At 42.2% G+C, this 17,395-nt stretch overlaps 1 protein-coding gene across 1 annotated transcript in view; it reads left to right on the top strand.

Moving 5' to 3' along the window:
• Positions 1-17,395, top strand: part of LOC146816676 (adhesion G protein-coupled receptor F5-like) — a 956,016-nt gene that overhangs the window by 535,792 nt on the left and 402,829 nt on the right. The window contains exon 7 of the mRNA XM_085610571.1: positions 4,085-4,185. Within this exon, the coding sequence (XP_085466697.1) occupies positions 4,085-4,185 (101 nt within the window). The remainder of the gene's footprint in view (positions 1-4,084; positions 4,186-17,395) is intronic.

Genomic DNA, 17,395 nt, shown 5'->3' with positions numbered 1-17,395 from the left:
GAAAGAGTCACATGATATGTTGATTTTAATGCTTTACTGACAGTATACTGCTGACAGTGATCTTTGATAAACATTGCTGTGCTTTATTGACAAAAGTGATCGCATTTAAACATGATTACTGATTTCAATGATATAATGGTGATTTTAAAACATGTGGATATTGGTATTTTAATGTGGTGACCCCTTGACGAAGACAATAGACATGCCTTCTATTTTGATTTGATGACGCCTTGAAAAAGACAATTGGCTTGTCTCATATTTTATTGTGGTGACCCCCTTTCCAAAGCCAAAACTCCTGTTTTTCTTTAAGTAAAACCCCCCTTCATTTTGTGTTTTGCAATCTGGTGTAGGGAAGTTATTGTGATTTGTTTAGGGGGCGTTCATGACCCAGTCGGGAACAGATATGATTTTGGAATGTGAGCAAAAGTAATTCTGTTTACCGGATGCATATATTTAAAAATTAACACTAAGGGGGTCACTATGTTAGCGGGTGGATCGCCACCGCCAGTATGCTGGTGGCGATCCACCCGCCAAAATCAACCTCCCTCATGAATGTTCCCCCACCACATTGCGAAGGCAGGGGGGACCCAGGCGGATGGGAAGACCATCCGCCGGTTTTCTGCCAGTAGGCAATCCACCCAGGAGTATATTATATATATTATCATCATGGTGGTGAACTGCCTTTCCACAGTGGAGACTGCGCCGTGGAAAGGCAGGCGGTTCTGTCTTTGGGGGCCCGTTGCGGGCCCCCAGGGTGTTTGGGGGTGGGGGATGCACATGGGAGGTACCTAAGGTACCCACCTGCATTTGCATGCACAAGGTGGCAGGCACCGCGCGGTGCCTGTTACGTTGCGCACTCAAATGCACAACATGCATTTTACACATTGCGGCGGGTGATGCTTGCAGCACCGCCTGTCGCAATGTTTAAAATGCAGGATGCGCCCGCCAGTCGGGCGGGCGCATCCTAATGCCACTTGCGGGACCGCCGCGACAATCGCGGGCGGTCCCGTTTCCTGATACGGTGGCGGGCGGACAAAGTCAGCCCGTCTTCGTAATAGGCCCCATAGTATTTAGTAGTATGTGTAATAAATGTGCTTTTCACTTTTTCAAAGAAAATCACTGCCTGAACAATTATGTATTCGGTGTTATTATTGTTTGGCAATACATGGTACTTTTCCTTTTACAAAGAAAATCACTGACTGATCAATTATTTATTGAGTGTTATTTTTGTTGCCACAAATCCATCTGAACGAACATTACTCTGGATGTTGATGATCTGCAAGGCATCAGGGTATATGTGTATAAGTTTTTCTCTGGGTCATGGCTATTAATGACAAAGATTGCTGTCTGTTTTAAACTATCGTGTTGTGGTTTTTGAATTATTTTTAATTGTGATCAATTGCTTTAAATATTGTGATGTAATGAAATTCTCTCTAAATGACTTTTGGATGTAAATGTTTTTACTGTGTATTTCTTTAAATTGTTTTAATAAATTACAATTATTACTTCACTAACTACAAGTTTTTGTGCCAATACGTTGTAAACACCAGTTTCAGCGGTGACCGTTATAACTGGGTGGTGTATATATGTAGTCTGATTGGTCAGTATGAGACCTTTGTAAATAAGGTGCGAATATAAAATTATCTCAGAGGACGCCATTTTAAAATTTCTGTTTGAACCCCAGTCCTTTGGGTTACCAAGGGTTCCTCTCTTTTTTTTAAATATGGTATTATTGTGTGTCAATGAATAGTGATGACTAGTCAACACCACCTCCACTAAGTAGATCTTGGAATGCTCTGCTTTGCTACCCTCAGAGAGTCAAGTGCTACAATAGGGTGCTTGGTTCCCAGTGAGGAGGCAATTATGGGCCTGTTGTTGCTTGTGCAGGCCTCAAATCCTGCACAGCTAGTTACCCAATTTCTTACAGAGAGGAGACGGAGAAAGCAATCAAAATCTCTTTGAAAAGCAGGAAGCACAAGCAGCCAATTAAGTACCAGTCCAAAACCTATGATAAAAGCTAGAAACCTAAGGCACAAAAGATATGGACCATCATGTAAGAGATCCTGTTTTCTGCCCAGTCAGTCAGAAGATGGTTCCAAGACCTGCCAGAATTCATGGGATAATCAACTTTCCTGTCGATGCCAGAATTGGAATGTTATTTAGAGGTGGTTGGAGGAAAATTGTCTTAATTCCCCAAGAAAATGCAGGAGGAGGTCAAAAACAGTTGAGGAAATCACGTGTTTTTTCAGGACCATGTTTAGAGTTTCTGAGGCATCCCCAGGAAAATAGTTTTTTTTACTTCTCCTCCAAAGAACCCAGAGAAGAGACAGAGTCTGCATCAGAATGTGTTAATCCTAATGCAGAAGAATGCAATAGAACTTGTTCCAGCGTTGAAACAAGGAAAGAGATGATGTTCACTGGTCTTCTTGCTGAAAACATTGTCTGCACAGTACTGTCTCATATGTTCCAACAATTTCTGTTCTCCTCAAGAGTTGCTTGGATGTATTCGTATCTGCTGGTTAGTTCCCAGTCCTGAGGGTACCTAATCATGAATCTACAGAAGGTAGTGTAGTGTTGATATTAAGGTAAATTGGAAATCTTATAAACAATGAGAAGTTAATTCTGGAGCCATACCAGAGCCTAGAGCATAGATGCTTGGTTGTTTTCTGGTGTGGGGCTAGTTTGTCTTCCTCAGGAGAAGAAGTTCAAGTGAATTTAAAAACTGTCAGGTCTCCTACGTCAGGTCTTTTCCTCAGCAAAACAATTTCTGCATGTTCTGGGATATATCGGCATATGGCCGCAGGCATGCAAATATAACCAGCTTTTTCTACAGGTATAGGCGCTTGTGGTTACATGGGCACATCTACATCTGCAGGGCATTGGTTCTACACACTCTACAATATTGGGCACTGCCTTGCAATAATTCTACATTCTAAATCTGGTCTCGGAGGACATAAACCTTCAGATGAGTTGCTGAATAAACCCTTTCAATCTGGACAGGGCTGTTCCTCTGTCATCTCAACCACAACTATATTAACCAGAGATGCCAGCTAGTATGATTGAGAGCGGATTTAAGATCAGAAACAGCGCAGAGTCATTTTTGAGGATTGCAGTGACGTGGGCAAAATAATCCTCCTTTTTAAACATTATAAATTAAATGTGGCCTACCGGTCAGAATTGTAGTTTGTTACAATAAAGCTGAATGCAAGAAAAGTATCATAAGCTGTTTGGTATATATTTAGATTTTTTGCTTGTTAAATACATGTTTAGCATGATTTCTCTGATGTGTGCATCTTCTTTATGATGGTGATGCTTTGATATAATTGCAATAAGTGAGGATGGCACTAATGTATCACTCTGCATGTTGTCACTTGCCACTTTCCTTGAGCATGTACTGTGCAGTTCTGTAATTTCGATATATTTGTCAATAAACCTCATGGAGATGAATATACATTCTGGATTGAAAGTATTAGAATCAAATGTGGTACCTAATGTATTTCATTGTTAATGTAGTAGTAATTGTGTTTTACCTCATTTAGGCATTACAAAGGCTTCATTGATCAAATGTAGGCATTCTAAAAATAGTGAGCAGGGTTCAGTCTAAATTAGCATAAGTCATGTTTGGTTGGAGTGGGGAGTGTGGGGAAATAAGAAACTTCACACCCTGTGTAATTTTATGACAAATATCTGGGTAATCACTTGTGCTATCTCAGTCCTTAGGTCATCCAGGAACCCATCTTTATCCTAGATAACGATTTGAGAGTTATTGAGGTCAGACTATCCTTCTGTTCATGACTTTTTTTTATGTTTACTGTGGTTGCACTATGCATATCAATTCTTATACGATGTGTTGTGCTTGGCTTAATTTGTCTTTTTTTCGATATTTTGCTCAAGGATAAGAGGCTGCTTCATTACTTGCACAGTGCCTTAGCTATACATTATTCATATATATTTGATATGCCGTCTTGTAGGTCACTATTATATACATTTGTTGTAAAATGTTGAGAATATTTTTGATCAATTTATATTTGATTTTAACAAGGTGGTGAACTCTCCCCTCACTTCTCTTCCCTTAAATCTACAGCTAACATTATCCAGCTTACAATCTTGGAAAAATTTACAGCGGATCTAAATAATAAAACATCAGCAAAGTACATCTCTTATAAAACCAAGTTTGAGACGGAAGTATGTTTTCTTTGTTTATTTTCATGTTTAAATCTAAACCTGTGTTATTTTCCATTGTCTATATACTGGAATAGTATTGGTCTAATCGTCTTTTTGCAGATAGGAACATTTTGGAAAACAAGTAGTGACAATGCCATTATGTCTTGCTCTTGAATGAATGTTTCTCTTCAGTCCTTGATAGGTTTACGCACTCAATAAGTCATTATACATGCACTCATGCACTCTGTCACTCATCTTTGCACTCATGTATTCATTCATCCACCCACCATTTTTCCATTCACTCACTTACACATCCAAAAACAAAAAAAAATAAACACAGGCTCCACAACATAATTCAAGGTAAATTAAAAGAATAAAGTAAAGAAAAGAAAACACACTGCAACCATTATGCAGGTTATATGCATGCAATAACAAATATAATTAAACAAAGCAGCAGGTGGTCTTCAGCCTTACAGAAGACGTTACCTGCATTAACATTTTCATCTTCAATGGGCAATCCTTTTCGTTTGTCTAATTTGTATTCAAATGACAACAAGCATTGGCACTGAATAGCAGGTGTTAGATTGGTGCAGCAAGGAGAAATACTTTCATTTCTCCTAATTTTTTCTCCTTCAAAGTGTGCTGCATTTTTCAGCACACATAGAAACAGCAAATCACTGTTAAAGATTGTTTATGTGCAGGAAGCTGCCCCTTCCTGCACATAAACACTCATCCTTGCAAAACAGCACCCTTGCACTATGGCACAAGGGTGTCTATGTTGGCACTCAGCAGCTTTTTTAGCGCCAGTGCTAGGAAAAACACAGGGGTGTACCGTATTCTTGTACATACTGTTCATCCTTGTGTTTTAGAAATGATGCAGCACGGTGCTGCTAAATTGTGTGCAGCGCTGCGCCATTTCCTTGTAGCTATCCCTGATGACAGCAGGAAGAGGTTACACAGAGACTTGCTAGTGAGATAAGATAAGCAGATGTATAATCAAAACAAACTAGCCTGAACAAGCATAAGAATTGTGTGTTTTTCAGAAGGAAGAAATACTATTTCTTATGAAAACCCTCACCCACCAACCTAGTTGATGGCATGCTTCATCATCGGGCTCCACCCGGTGACATTGAGCGTGCCCCGGGTGTGCTTCAATGCCTGTTTACAGCGGAGCTGGTTTTGAAGTGAGTGAGTGTGCAGTGAGAGCATGTGAGTGTGAATTAAAAACTGTCCTTGGGTCCCATTTCTCACTGGGGATATTTTATTAAAGGGCCCTTGGCAGTATTAAAACAAGGCGATGGATGTATTATGGAGTTATCTATGGTCTCCCACATCCTGTGTGGTCAACATGTTTCAGCAAGGCCTTGGATATGAACTGGCATTCTTCAGGACCTTTATGTGTTATAAGTGTTCGAAACGTAATTAAAAAAGGGGGTCGTAATAAAGTGTAAGTGACCCGGTATGTGTTGCACTCACTAAGGTGCAGTATGGGTAAGAGGGGAGTTCCCCCTATGCTTTATACCTGTAATAAAACGAAGAACACGAAAAAAACAATACGAACAAACCCACAATATGGAAATTAGCTCTCAAGTATGCACATATATCTTATGTGCTTCTTTGCCGTCGTGTCCGCCGTTGTGTCCGTGTAGTAACCATAAATCTATTCAGTGGCGCGGTGCGGACTGTGACGGGGTAGCAGGTCGGTGATATGCGCTATATTCTGCATAAGATAAGATAAGCAGATGCAGATAGCACAGCAGGGCAGAGAAAGTGAAAGAAGACCAGCTTGGGGAATGCTATGTCTTGGGGACAACCACATAAAAGCAGCAAGAGGAAGGTAGAGGGACAGTAGTTGGGGTGAGAAAGGTGTAGAGGGTACAGCTAGGTAGTGGGATTCAAAGGAAAAATGTACGAGTGCCAGAGGAAGACAATAATAAGGGCAAGACTCAGAAGAAACATCTTTAGAAAGAAAAATGTGGAGGAGAGAGGAATTAGAAAATGGAAAGACAGGGATGTGCATGCAGAACAATTGGGTAGAGAGAACGAATGCAAGAAAATTAACACAGAAACTGAATTTGAAAGTCTTAAAATGCTCACATTGTATTTAGATTGCTGAGGAAACCGGTCACTGGTGAGCCAATCCAGCCTTTATGGACTTGCAGGTACTATTGTCTACAGGTCGGATGATTTCTAGGCACTTTTTTGCCTTTGCCGTTGAGGCAATTTAACACTAAGTAAACCATATGCTTAGAGCTTCTGGTGCAGGTCTTCAGTAATTGGGAAATTTAAACTATTGGTGGGATTTTTCCCTGGGCCGCGTGAAACAGAATTCCTCAGACTGAATCATTATCTCCAGAACACTGATATATTTTGGTGGCCTATAGGATTTACAGATTATGCAATAGAATATGGAGCCTGTGGAAAATATAATTATGTGGACATCATCACCTAATTCCAGTGAGCCTGTCTATATCCAAGCAGTCCAACATGATTGAATGCCATTGGAAGAACCAGTGGCATTCATACAAATTTAAGTTCAAGTCTTACTATATGGAAGGTGGTTTTACATGGACGTTTACTGACAGCAGAAAACTCCCAGGGCCTTCCTGCCTTAAAAGTGTAACCCTGGAGGATATGCCTGTTAGTTCTTGTTGAAATGTGCAGCCTTCCTAAGGGGCTTCATCCTTTAACGAAAGCAGTGCTTAATTTGAGCCTGTGGTTTCCAGTGCTCCACACTGGCACTTAATTGTCAACAACGGTGCCTGTGACAGTCTGCCACAATTTGGCGTTAAGTGGATAATTTACAGATGAATCCTCCGGGAACTCAGAGGAGGGTAGGTGATGCTGACTGGGCTGCCAAACTAAACCGAAGCACGCGTATCACACGGCACCTCCTCGCCACCCGATGACATGGCAATTTGCAGACCTTTAGGTCAGATTTGGACCAACAGACAAACACACAGTAGGTAGCACGAACTGGCACCTCTGAGTGTGAGGTAGTGTATCCACTATATATTTGAATGTTTCTTGTCCTGATGAAGCACACCTGATCCCTAAGACCATCATAAGCGCAAAACATGTCGACAACAACCCTTTTTCTGAGGGGTGACCACCATTAGTTCCCACTTATCAAGACAAGATGGCCAGTTCACTTACCTGTCTTCACCTTTGATTGACTACCTGGTTTTCCTTCAAAACCTGAGACAGCCACAACCTCGAATAGGCTTTTTTAGCTCTGGAAGGGTATTCTTACCAATAAAGTGTTGTACTAGAAAATCCCCTTACCAGTTTTCACTTCACACACAATATTCCACGTTAAAAATAACCCCCCTCACTTGCATTCATCTATATGGCAACCACGAAAAACATGTCCGCGAAAGCGACCCTTTGGGGGACCCATTGGGCACTGCAGCGCCAGCCCAACAAGGAGCAATGCCCGATGATGAACCATGACATCCTCTAGGGGATGTGTGAGGGCAACATGAACAGTCTTGTTAACTGCCCACTCCCATCACCCTAATACAGGCACACTTTACAATTGTGAGAATTCTTGCCCTTCTTACTCCTTAATCTCACCAAGGAACACAAGTCCTTTGATTATCTTTTGTTTTGATCACTATGAGCATGGGCTTCTGGACCTCCTAAACTAGCTCCCTGTCCCCCCTCCCCTGAATCCATTTCTCTCTCTGAAAGGGTTTCTCGTTTGAAACGTAATTTGGAGATGACCACAACAACAGTTAGGTATTAATTCAATATACATTAAAAGTAACTATTAACTGCCACCCATGCCATTCTTATAGCTTTGTGGGTATGAAATAGTCCAAATTGTCACACTTGAAGGAGTGTGATGGTTAGTAGTTGTGTTATTACTATTACTAGTAGCACTGGCAGGGGCAGTGTGTGGTGCAAGCTGCAGTGGCCTCCTTTTGAGAGGGCTGACACTTATCGTTTTACATATTAAGCACTGGGCGAAAGCCAAAGTGGGGTGGGAGATGTAAAGAAAGAGTTATCAATTAAAAAACATGTATTAAAAAGACTATGGATCACATGGATATAACCATTTTGCATTCGCTGGCCGTGCAAATTGCTACATTCTACCGTTTGCGAAAGCAAAATTGTCTTTTAAGATGTATGAAAGGCTTTGTAGGTGCAATTTTAGGTAATCACAAAAAATTGTGATTCCCTATAATTGCGACTATAAATAGGGAATCGCAATTTGCGGATCCCTGAGCACATGCACCAAGCATTTCCTAAATGCAAAATGGGTGTTTAGGAAATGCTATCACCATCGACTCCTAGTCAATGGTAACCATGTGCAATTTTTGAAATTGCACAAAAAAGCTTTTTTTTAAAGTGCCATGTAGCGCACACATACCCCTAGGGCATGTATGTGCTTTATATGTACACATTTTGTAGGCGGGATTGAGGGGGGCCTTTGGCCCCCATGCACCATTGGTTTTGCATTACCTAATTTGCGATTACCAGTTAGGTAATCGCAAATTAGGTAATGCAAAAGCATTTGCACTATGGTCCCATAGGAACAAATGGAGTAGTATTGCGTAATAGCGATTGCCTAATTGTGATTGTGAATCTTTAGGAATCGCTATTAGGCATTCCTTAAATAGCGGTTACCTACAATTTGCTATTTAGGGAATACAAAATGGATCTTTGATACATTTGGCCCCAGGACTGGAGACGGGGAGGGGCAGGGGAAGCAATGAATTATCGAGGAGGGATGGTGGAAAGGGAGTATTAAGGGGGAGCTGCACACAGGGGAATGAGCTACAAGCACAATACAAACATTCCCATGGAGTGCTGAAAATGAAATAAAAAGTTAGTTCTCTGAAAACACTGCACGGTAAGCAGTGGAAGGATAAAAGTCAACTAATCAGAACACTGTGGGACCTAGATGCGCCTCAGTGGAGAAAACACAAGAATAAGCAGGAATGCTATTGAATCAAAAGCAGGGAAGTGAGGCAGACAACAATCTCATTCAATGATGAGCAAGTGCCTGGACTAAAGGACCTTCTATGTATATTAGAAACAACAGGTCTGTCCAACAGAAAACTAAAGATGTCTCTAGTTGAGACCAAAAAATAAGATCTGGGTGTGTCGACTGGCCCAATACTAAAACCTAATCAGATTTTAGAAATGGCTAGCAATTCATCAAATATTCTCCGTTAAAACCATCATGTGCAAATTCTTCTTAAATTCTTTCTTTGTGGATATAAAACCTAACTGAATTTTCCCTATCCATTGTATTGACCTCTGCCATCAAAACTAGCATTGACAAAGCTAGGTCAATGGTAGATCTTTTTTTTATTGTACGCAAGCCACAAAGATAAAAGGTATGAATAAACAATCATGCTGGTGTCTATGGGCCAGATGTACGACAATGTCATTCAGCGACTCGCAAATTGTGCTCAATTGCAAGTCGCAATTTGCGACTCGCTAAATTCCATGCAAAACAGTGTCTGAGACACTGTTAGCGATTCCTAATGGGGTCGCAAATTGCATGCCTCATGCATATTGATGAGGCACTCGCAATTTGCGACCACATTAGGAATAGCTGGCCCTCCCAGGTATGGTGGCTCGATGGACTCAGCAGACCTCCAGGTCTGAGACTGCTTTTAAATAAAGCAGTTTTTTTTTAAATGTAGCCCGCTTTCCTTAAAGGAAATGGGATGCATTTAACAAAAGAAAAATGAAACGTTTTCGTTTAATTTATTAAGGGCATTTAGTGGTCCCTGGGGCAACTGCCTGCCCCTAAATAAATATTTTCCCCTGCATTCGCAAAGGGGAAGTGGTCCCCTGGGGACCCCTTCCCATTTGCGAGTGCTTTACCACCCTCTTGAAGAGGGCAGTAAATTACGAGTGTTTTGCGACCGCAATTGCGTTCGCAAAGCATTCTTATACAGGCCTTTGACTCGCTATTAGGAAGGGACGCCCTTGGAATGCCCCTTCCTAATAGTGACTCGCAATTCTCATTTAGTGAGTAGCAAAATAATTGCGACTCGCTAAATAGGGATTGTACATGGCCCTATTACATTTTGCATGCGCAAATGGGTCACAAACCCGTTTGCGCATGTAAAATAGGGTTGTACATCAGGCCCTAAATGTAGCAGCAATAGGCTTGCAATAAAAGAAGTTGCACCATTCTATCTGATTTGAAGAGAAACCCTTGGGTGCTTATTAGCATGCATGTGTACTTAGAACAGCTGTAGAAGCCTATTTTTTTTAGATATCACAAGAAATGATAATCCTTATTGGTGCAAAGAAAAGATTATATTGGCTGTGAATTACAGCAACCGTGAGACATAGTTTAAAAGCCCAGGGACAGTTAAACAAAGCAAGTGTAAATGGAAAAGAATAAATATTAGCAAATGTTAATCAAGCAGCCTCTCTAATCGCCTGCGCCTGCTTTTAACTGCTACACTGGGCAGAGTAATATTGTGGGGGGCAAAGCATACCCTCATGTAAATATATGAAAATAATTCCCGGGCCAATGCCATCCTCCACCCTGTGCATTTACCTTCTCCCCACCAAAATATAATGTAAACTGGTGTCCTGTCAACCCATCACCTTCTACCTCTCCCAAACCAAAATAAAAAGGCAGCATCCTGGCATGTTGCCACCCACCAAACCACTCTTGGTGCTGTCCGTTCACTAATCCTGAGCTCTCTCCTCTCACATAAGTGTAGAACTGGCGATGCACAGACTGTAGCTCTGCCAAACTCTCTTGTCAGCCTTGCATGTTTCCACCTGCCAGCTCAGGTCTACAGAGATATGTGCTGAGGTGTAATATGGCCTTGGCCGTTGTTGCAAGGCGAAAGACTCAATATTAGGAGCGAGTCAATGAAGAGAGTTAATAGAATTTTCAAGGATTTTATTGAAGTCAATCTTTTGTAAGGTATTTATTTGGCAATTTTATTCATCATTAACGTCAAATCAGATTAGTAACATTTAAGAAGCCTAAATCAATTTCAAGCGTGTTCCATAAAGGAAAGAAGCCTCATAAATAGCTCTAGGTCGAGAGAGTGAGAGCAAGCATAAAGCTTTGGTTAATCAATGTAAAACTGTGAGAGAAATCAACAAAACGGAACGTCCCATGAAGAGAAGTTTGAGAAACCCGGTGGAGTCTCAATACAAATAAGCACAGGGTCTGGGCAATGGGAACAATTCTGCAAATTGTGCGCCAGCAGGAGAGCTGTGCATAGAAGAGAGAGGTCGGAGAGGGACAGTCGGTCAGCGGCATCAGCAGCACCTGCTCTGAGCCAGTCTAGGAACACAGACCCGTATAAACCACACATTTTGTTAGTAAGCGCAACATTCTGTGTCCACCGTCTTCTGTCGTCCAATCACCATCCGCGATTCATCTAGAAGCCGGATCACAGCTCTCCATATCTCCATTAGGACAAAGAACTTTGTTGCAACTAATATCGAACACTGTTCAGCTCTGCTCTGGGTTGACCTTACCCACATATTCTTAGAATGGGCTATCCTTCAAACTGAAGTAAGGTATGTAGAATTTAAAACATCTTCGAAAAAATATGTAAAATGTTAAGTTGGATTGAAAAATAATTCTGCTGACTCGTAATATGAAGTTGCACAGCTCCCATGTAAACTACACTTTTAATCAAACTTTGACAATACATTTCTTATACTAATCAGAAACATGTCTTAAAAATATGTGAATAATGTTATAAAATGTTAAACCTATTATGAAAATGCATCCTTTAGTGAGGGTCAAGAGTACATATTCTTGTTACTTCATTTTCTCCATGCTCTCATTTTTGTAAAAATCATATGTTATCATTTTCTAAATGAACAGCATTTAGCATTGCATTCAAGCCGTTTGAGGCCTAGTGTATGTAAGTGTGGCAGCTGTGTCTATTTCTTTCTTTTAAACATTTCTTTTACCTTTTATTTTACACATTTTAGTTTCTGCACATTTATTAAATCTATATTATTGAAATTTATGCAAACGCTCTATTAGTACTCATTTATTTTATGTGCTTCCAAAAGATGAAAGGCTGAAACATCTTGTTAGGATTTAAACCCATGACCTTAAGGTTTCATTGTGGGTTTTCTCAATAGCATGATACAATTAAATTGAATGGACCTAATGTTTCACTCATGTGCGCCAAACCAATAAGTGAGCAATATTGCATTTCCTAAGTGTGCATTGCTACACTTCAAGTGTGCACTGCTGTGGACAAATATCACTAGTGCCCTCCAGATGGATACAATCTGTGTTGTGGGGCAAAAAGCAATCAGTGACCTGAATACCAGTCTTTCTTCCCCGGTGCAGATTTATTGTGATATAGTTATATAGCATGAGTAAAATGGTTTTTAAGCAGCACATCACAATATGTAAATGAGTTTTGTTAGTACTGGACTACTTAAAAGGAATGCAAATCTTGAGGACAAAATATTATCATAGGATAGTAGCAGTGCATTTTTGTAAATGTATGAATCTGGAGTTAATAGCGAGCTGTAATGGTACTCAATGTCATCAATATTCTTTTCAATTTTTACTCCAAATTCAAAACTTGCAGACGTGTGCAGTCCCATCAGGGTTGATAGAAGGAGAATCGCTACCCTGGGTGATGTGAGAATGTCCTGATACCAGTGACACGCTGGTCAGCTCTGTACAAACTATGAAGGGATTTTTATATTTCTCACCTTCCACTCCAGGGCATACATCCCAGACCAGCGTTTCTTAAACTTTTGACTTCGGTGTATCCACACTAAATCATTACTGGAACCCACTGAGTCATTATAGGAGGCTGAAATATTTTGTCTAATTCACAATCATGTATAGAAAACGTTATTACATTTCCAGTTTTGCTTCTATATTTGTATATACTTAATACATTTTAATACTATTTAATTTAACAGTCGCAGACCCCCTGAGTAGGTCTTGTGGATCCCTAGGGGTCCTTGGACCACAGCCCCCTAATGCTTTCTTCAGAGCCCATCATAACGCTTATACTGGCATTGAAACACCATCGCCTAGACCTCCATTCAACTATGCCAACCCAAGACATCATTATAGCTCCTCTGGTAGCCCTCATATCCTGTTTGGACCCATATGTGAAAAACAATCCCCAGTGCTGGTCCTCAGACATCCTCCATCTGCACTCAGAGCTTCAGCATTGCTTCAGAACTCAGAGCTGCCCATGACTAGGAGATCCTTACCCTCTGAGATGCTCATTACTAGCACTCATGGCTTACTATCAGCAATGCATAACTTAAGTGTGGGACCATGAGTTGATGTGGTCAATGAGCCTGGCGACAGGGTCAGAGACATGGTTAAAAAGAACAGAATATTCTGTATCTGTTTATTTGCCTTTCAGGTAACTGCATACAAAATATAAGGCCCACATCTTGAACGGAAAAAAAATGCGGGTTAATCAGTGGTAAATGCCCCATTGAGGCAGGAAGGGTCAGTTAGTTAATGCAATCACTGTAGATGTCTCAGTGTATAGCTATTTGCCGGTGGGCCTGTTTAGTACACAGGGGAATAGTGACATGTGGATGTATAGTGCTAAGAAGTCCCAGCACAACCATGTTAATTGCCTTATAAACCAAAGTCAGTTAACTGCACCAGCCAGCCCTCCGTTATCGGTTTGTCTGCCACCCACCGGTCACCTAGTCGGTCAGTCACTGACTGGTATCTGGTCGGCCAGCCAAGCATCAAATGACATTGAGCAAACTGGCAACCAGATTGCCCAGGCTCAAACCCCCATTGCAGCCGACGATGACCAGCGTGGCTATGCACGCTGAGACCAGCATTCAGTAGGCTCCGTCCTAGAGCCACCCTTTTGCTTCTTGCTTCCAGGCTACTCTGCTTGTGCTTGCTCTGGCCATCTGGAGATCCTGCCATCTCCAAGGGATCATGCCTCGTCCTGCAAGTGGCAGAGCAGGTGAAAGGAGAAGTCTGCTCTGCCACGCCGTACATTTTGAGGCCGCCTCCTATGGGGTACCCAACTTACTAGATGGTTCATTTAGTTGTTTGCCCCTATACCCTGTTTGGAAAACCGATTTGCATGTCAGGACAACTGTGGACCTCCACCAGGGTTTCCTCTAGCTTTTCCCTGCCCCGGCAAAGTTCACCATCTTTCAGGTCCTATCACACACGCTCATACTCCACCTCCCCGACAGATTGGGCAACTCCCCGGTCCATCAATCAAGCTGGGTCAGATGGGTAACCGATATCGCTGCAACCCCTTGGCATCTCGCTTGGGCTGCCCCACCTGCCAGTGCAAAACATTCAGGGTACATTGATCACAGTTCGTCCCAGTCAACAATCATGCTGGGAGCAGGGGCCCCTGTCCCCTTTCCCCACTCAGAAATCTGGGTAACAGTGTGTTACAGCCTCCTCGCGAAGCTGCTGACAGGAGAATGTAACACTCTGTTTGAAGAAAAGAGCCACCTGCCATTCCAAAGCCTTCCCAGGTGACACAGAGTTGGGTGCAACACACCGCCACAGAGGAAATGCACCCTATAGAGCCCAAGTAGAGGTGTTGCAGAGGGGAACTACTGTACTGGGTGACCAACCTTCCTGCCGTATTGAATTCTCCTGGCAAAATGCACAGACCCCACCTGTTTACTAAGAGTGGGCGACAAATTTCGTTCCGCTCGCGGAACTTGCAAAATTTCGGCATTTTCACGTTCCGCTCGGAATGCGAAAATGTCGAAGCTTCCGCGATCTGCGGCGGAACGGAAATATGCAGGGCAGGATTCATTCTGGCACGATGCTCCTGTCACTAAACATCAACAGGAGGCACTTACAGATATAAATAAAGCAGGCGCCCGAGTTGAAGCTCAAATTCTGGAACGCATTAATCTGCCAAAATTTTTTTGAGTGTGGTGGTGGCTAAGCAGATGTCAGTTCTCCCCATTTCCACTCTGAAATGTTAGCTGTAGTCCTTGATGGTGGTGTTTGCATCCTTCATTTTCTCGAGCGCAATCCTCGTGTAGAATTCGTGAGTGTGGTTAAGCAGATATCAGTTCTCCCCATTTCCACCCTGAAATGTTAGCTGTAATCCTTGCCCTTGGTCTTTGCATCCTTGATTTACTCGAGCGCAATCCTCGTGTACTTCCTGTGACAAGGCGGTTCTTTCTCCTTGTCTGCCTCAGAGACCCTGCTCTGATCCTTTATAAACAAGAGGCATGTGAACTGTCCTAGAAGCCCTGCCCGTTTGGCCCCACACACACTAGCGGTGTGCAACATCTTCCCGCCCTTTCCCCACTATGACGGACAGCTCACTCAAGGGACCCTGGCGCCCATCAGCACGGTGGCAAAGTTACAGGCACACATGGTCACTGGAGACAACTCTTCTGGCCCTTTACGCAGCTGTAGTGTAGGAAACGGACTATGCATTTACCCAACGAGGTAGCACTTACTGATTAGCCAGTAGAAAGTACTCCAGTTGAGTAGAGGTATTGCACAAAACGGTGGCATCTTCTTGGATAAACATGAAGGGAAGGATTCATTCTGGCACGATGCTCCTGTCACAAAAATTAAACCTCAACAGGAAGCACTTACAGATATAAATAAAGCAGGTGCCCGAGTTGAAGCTCAAATTCAGTAACGCATTAATCAGCCCAAAATCTCTGCGAGCACGCAAAATTTCGCATGTTCGTGGAGATTTTTTGCCCTATCGCGAAATTTTGCGAAAGGCAATTTCGCAAATTTCGCCCACTCTTACTGTTTACCTCTCAATGCTTTCATGCCCTTTTGAACTCTTTCTTCAAAGTTTCTGTTAACTTTCCCATACAGTACTTGTGGGCTCTCTACCTCGATACTGCATTTATCCACAGTTGGTGTTTATCGCTGACTTTGAGCAGCATTCCCAAGCAATCCAGCACTGAGAAAACCTAATGCCAGCACTCAGGTTCCGCTGGCAGCCAAACCCCGTTGACAGGCTGAGTTGTGGTCAGAATTACTTTGACTCCTGAGCAATGCCAGGGAGTGGGTCTTTTGTATGCCACATTTACCCTGCCCACTGTCATACGGTTCCTACAAATATAGCAGGACTGTGCCTGAGACCAACACAAACTTCACAATAAAGGCACTCAGTCCACAGATGGCATCATTATGTGTTCGTGGGTTTCAGCTAGCTCACAGTACCACATCCAATGCCTGAACTGATCAGGGTAATAGATGGTATTGGCAACTTCAAACATGGCACTCTGATTCCCAAGGAATCCATGGAAACAGATGTAACCCTTTCTTTTTGTCACTCTTGCATGCCCAAGTTAAACACCGGAAAAATACACCAATGCGTTTTTTAAACATTTCTTGAAATTATCATATTCTTGCAAAGAAAGCATGAGCTGTGATCATTAGAAATATGAGACTTGTTACTGTAATGAGCATTATTAGAATGTTACAAAATATGACCCATTCAGCAATGTTATCTGTTGCTAACATTTGTTACTCCTATGTGTATCTAATACAAAGAGAGCATAGCGGGAGTATCATTCTGCCAGATCAATTGGGGTATCTTAACCCCTATCCCTTGATCTCAGGTGTCAGGAAGCTGGTTTCAGTGCACAGGTCATATTTCTTAGCAGGATGGAGGTCAGAGTCAGCAGGGCTACATCTCAGTCACAGTTTGCAGCAGTATCATGATAATCCCAGCATGGAAATGCTCCTCTCACCAATAATTTGCAAAGAAGCTGCTTATTGACTATTATTATCATCTTTGGCAGAGCCACAGAGCAGCTCATTTGATTTTGTCTAGCTAAAATGAAATGTCTCCTAACGAGCACAGAAAGAAAGGAAAACAATGGCATTGTGTTCTACATGTACAACCCTGGAACTAACTGTGCAGGTTACAGGCCGTTTGTGCCTATCAGAGATGCATATACAGCACATTCAGGCATTTAGCAGAAAGCTTGCTGGAGCTCTGACCTTTGGCCCAGTCACCACGAAAAAGAGATGTCAACGTAAGAAGTTGAAACTAAAATGTAGATTACTTGTAAACCATGCAACAACCTCCTCTTGGTCGTGTAGGAGACTTATTAACTAAAAGGTGGGCTCATTCCACTATAGTGTACTCATTCCAATTACAGGGCCTCAAAAGAGTCCTGTATTGTTATTTTTGCCACTAAATGTCTGAGCAGGAAGTGCGTAATGGGCAAACCTGCTGCCTCTTTGGAAATGGTCACCATGGTAGGCACAGAAAGTACCATCAAAAGTTGATAGGGCAGACATCAA

The sequence above is a fragment of the Triturus cristatus genome, chromosome 6, assembly GCF_964204655.1.
Source record: "Triturus cristatus chromosome 6, aTriCri1.1, whole genome shotgun sequence".
In the NCBI taxonomy this organism is placed as follows: Eukaryota; Metazoa; Chordata; class Amphibia; order Caudata; family Salamandridae; genus Triturus; species Triturus cristatus.
This window is presented reverse-complemented; position numbering and strand designations above follow the sequence as displayed.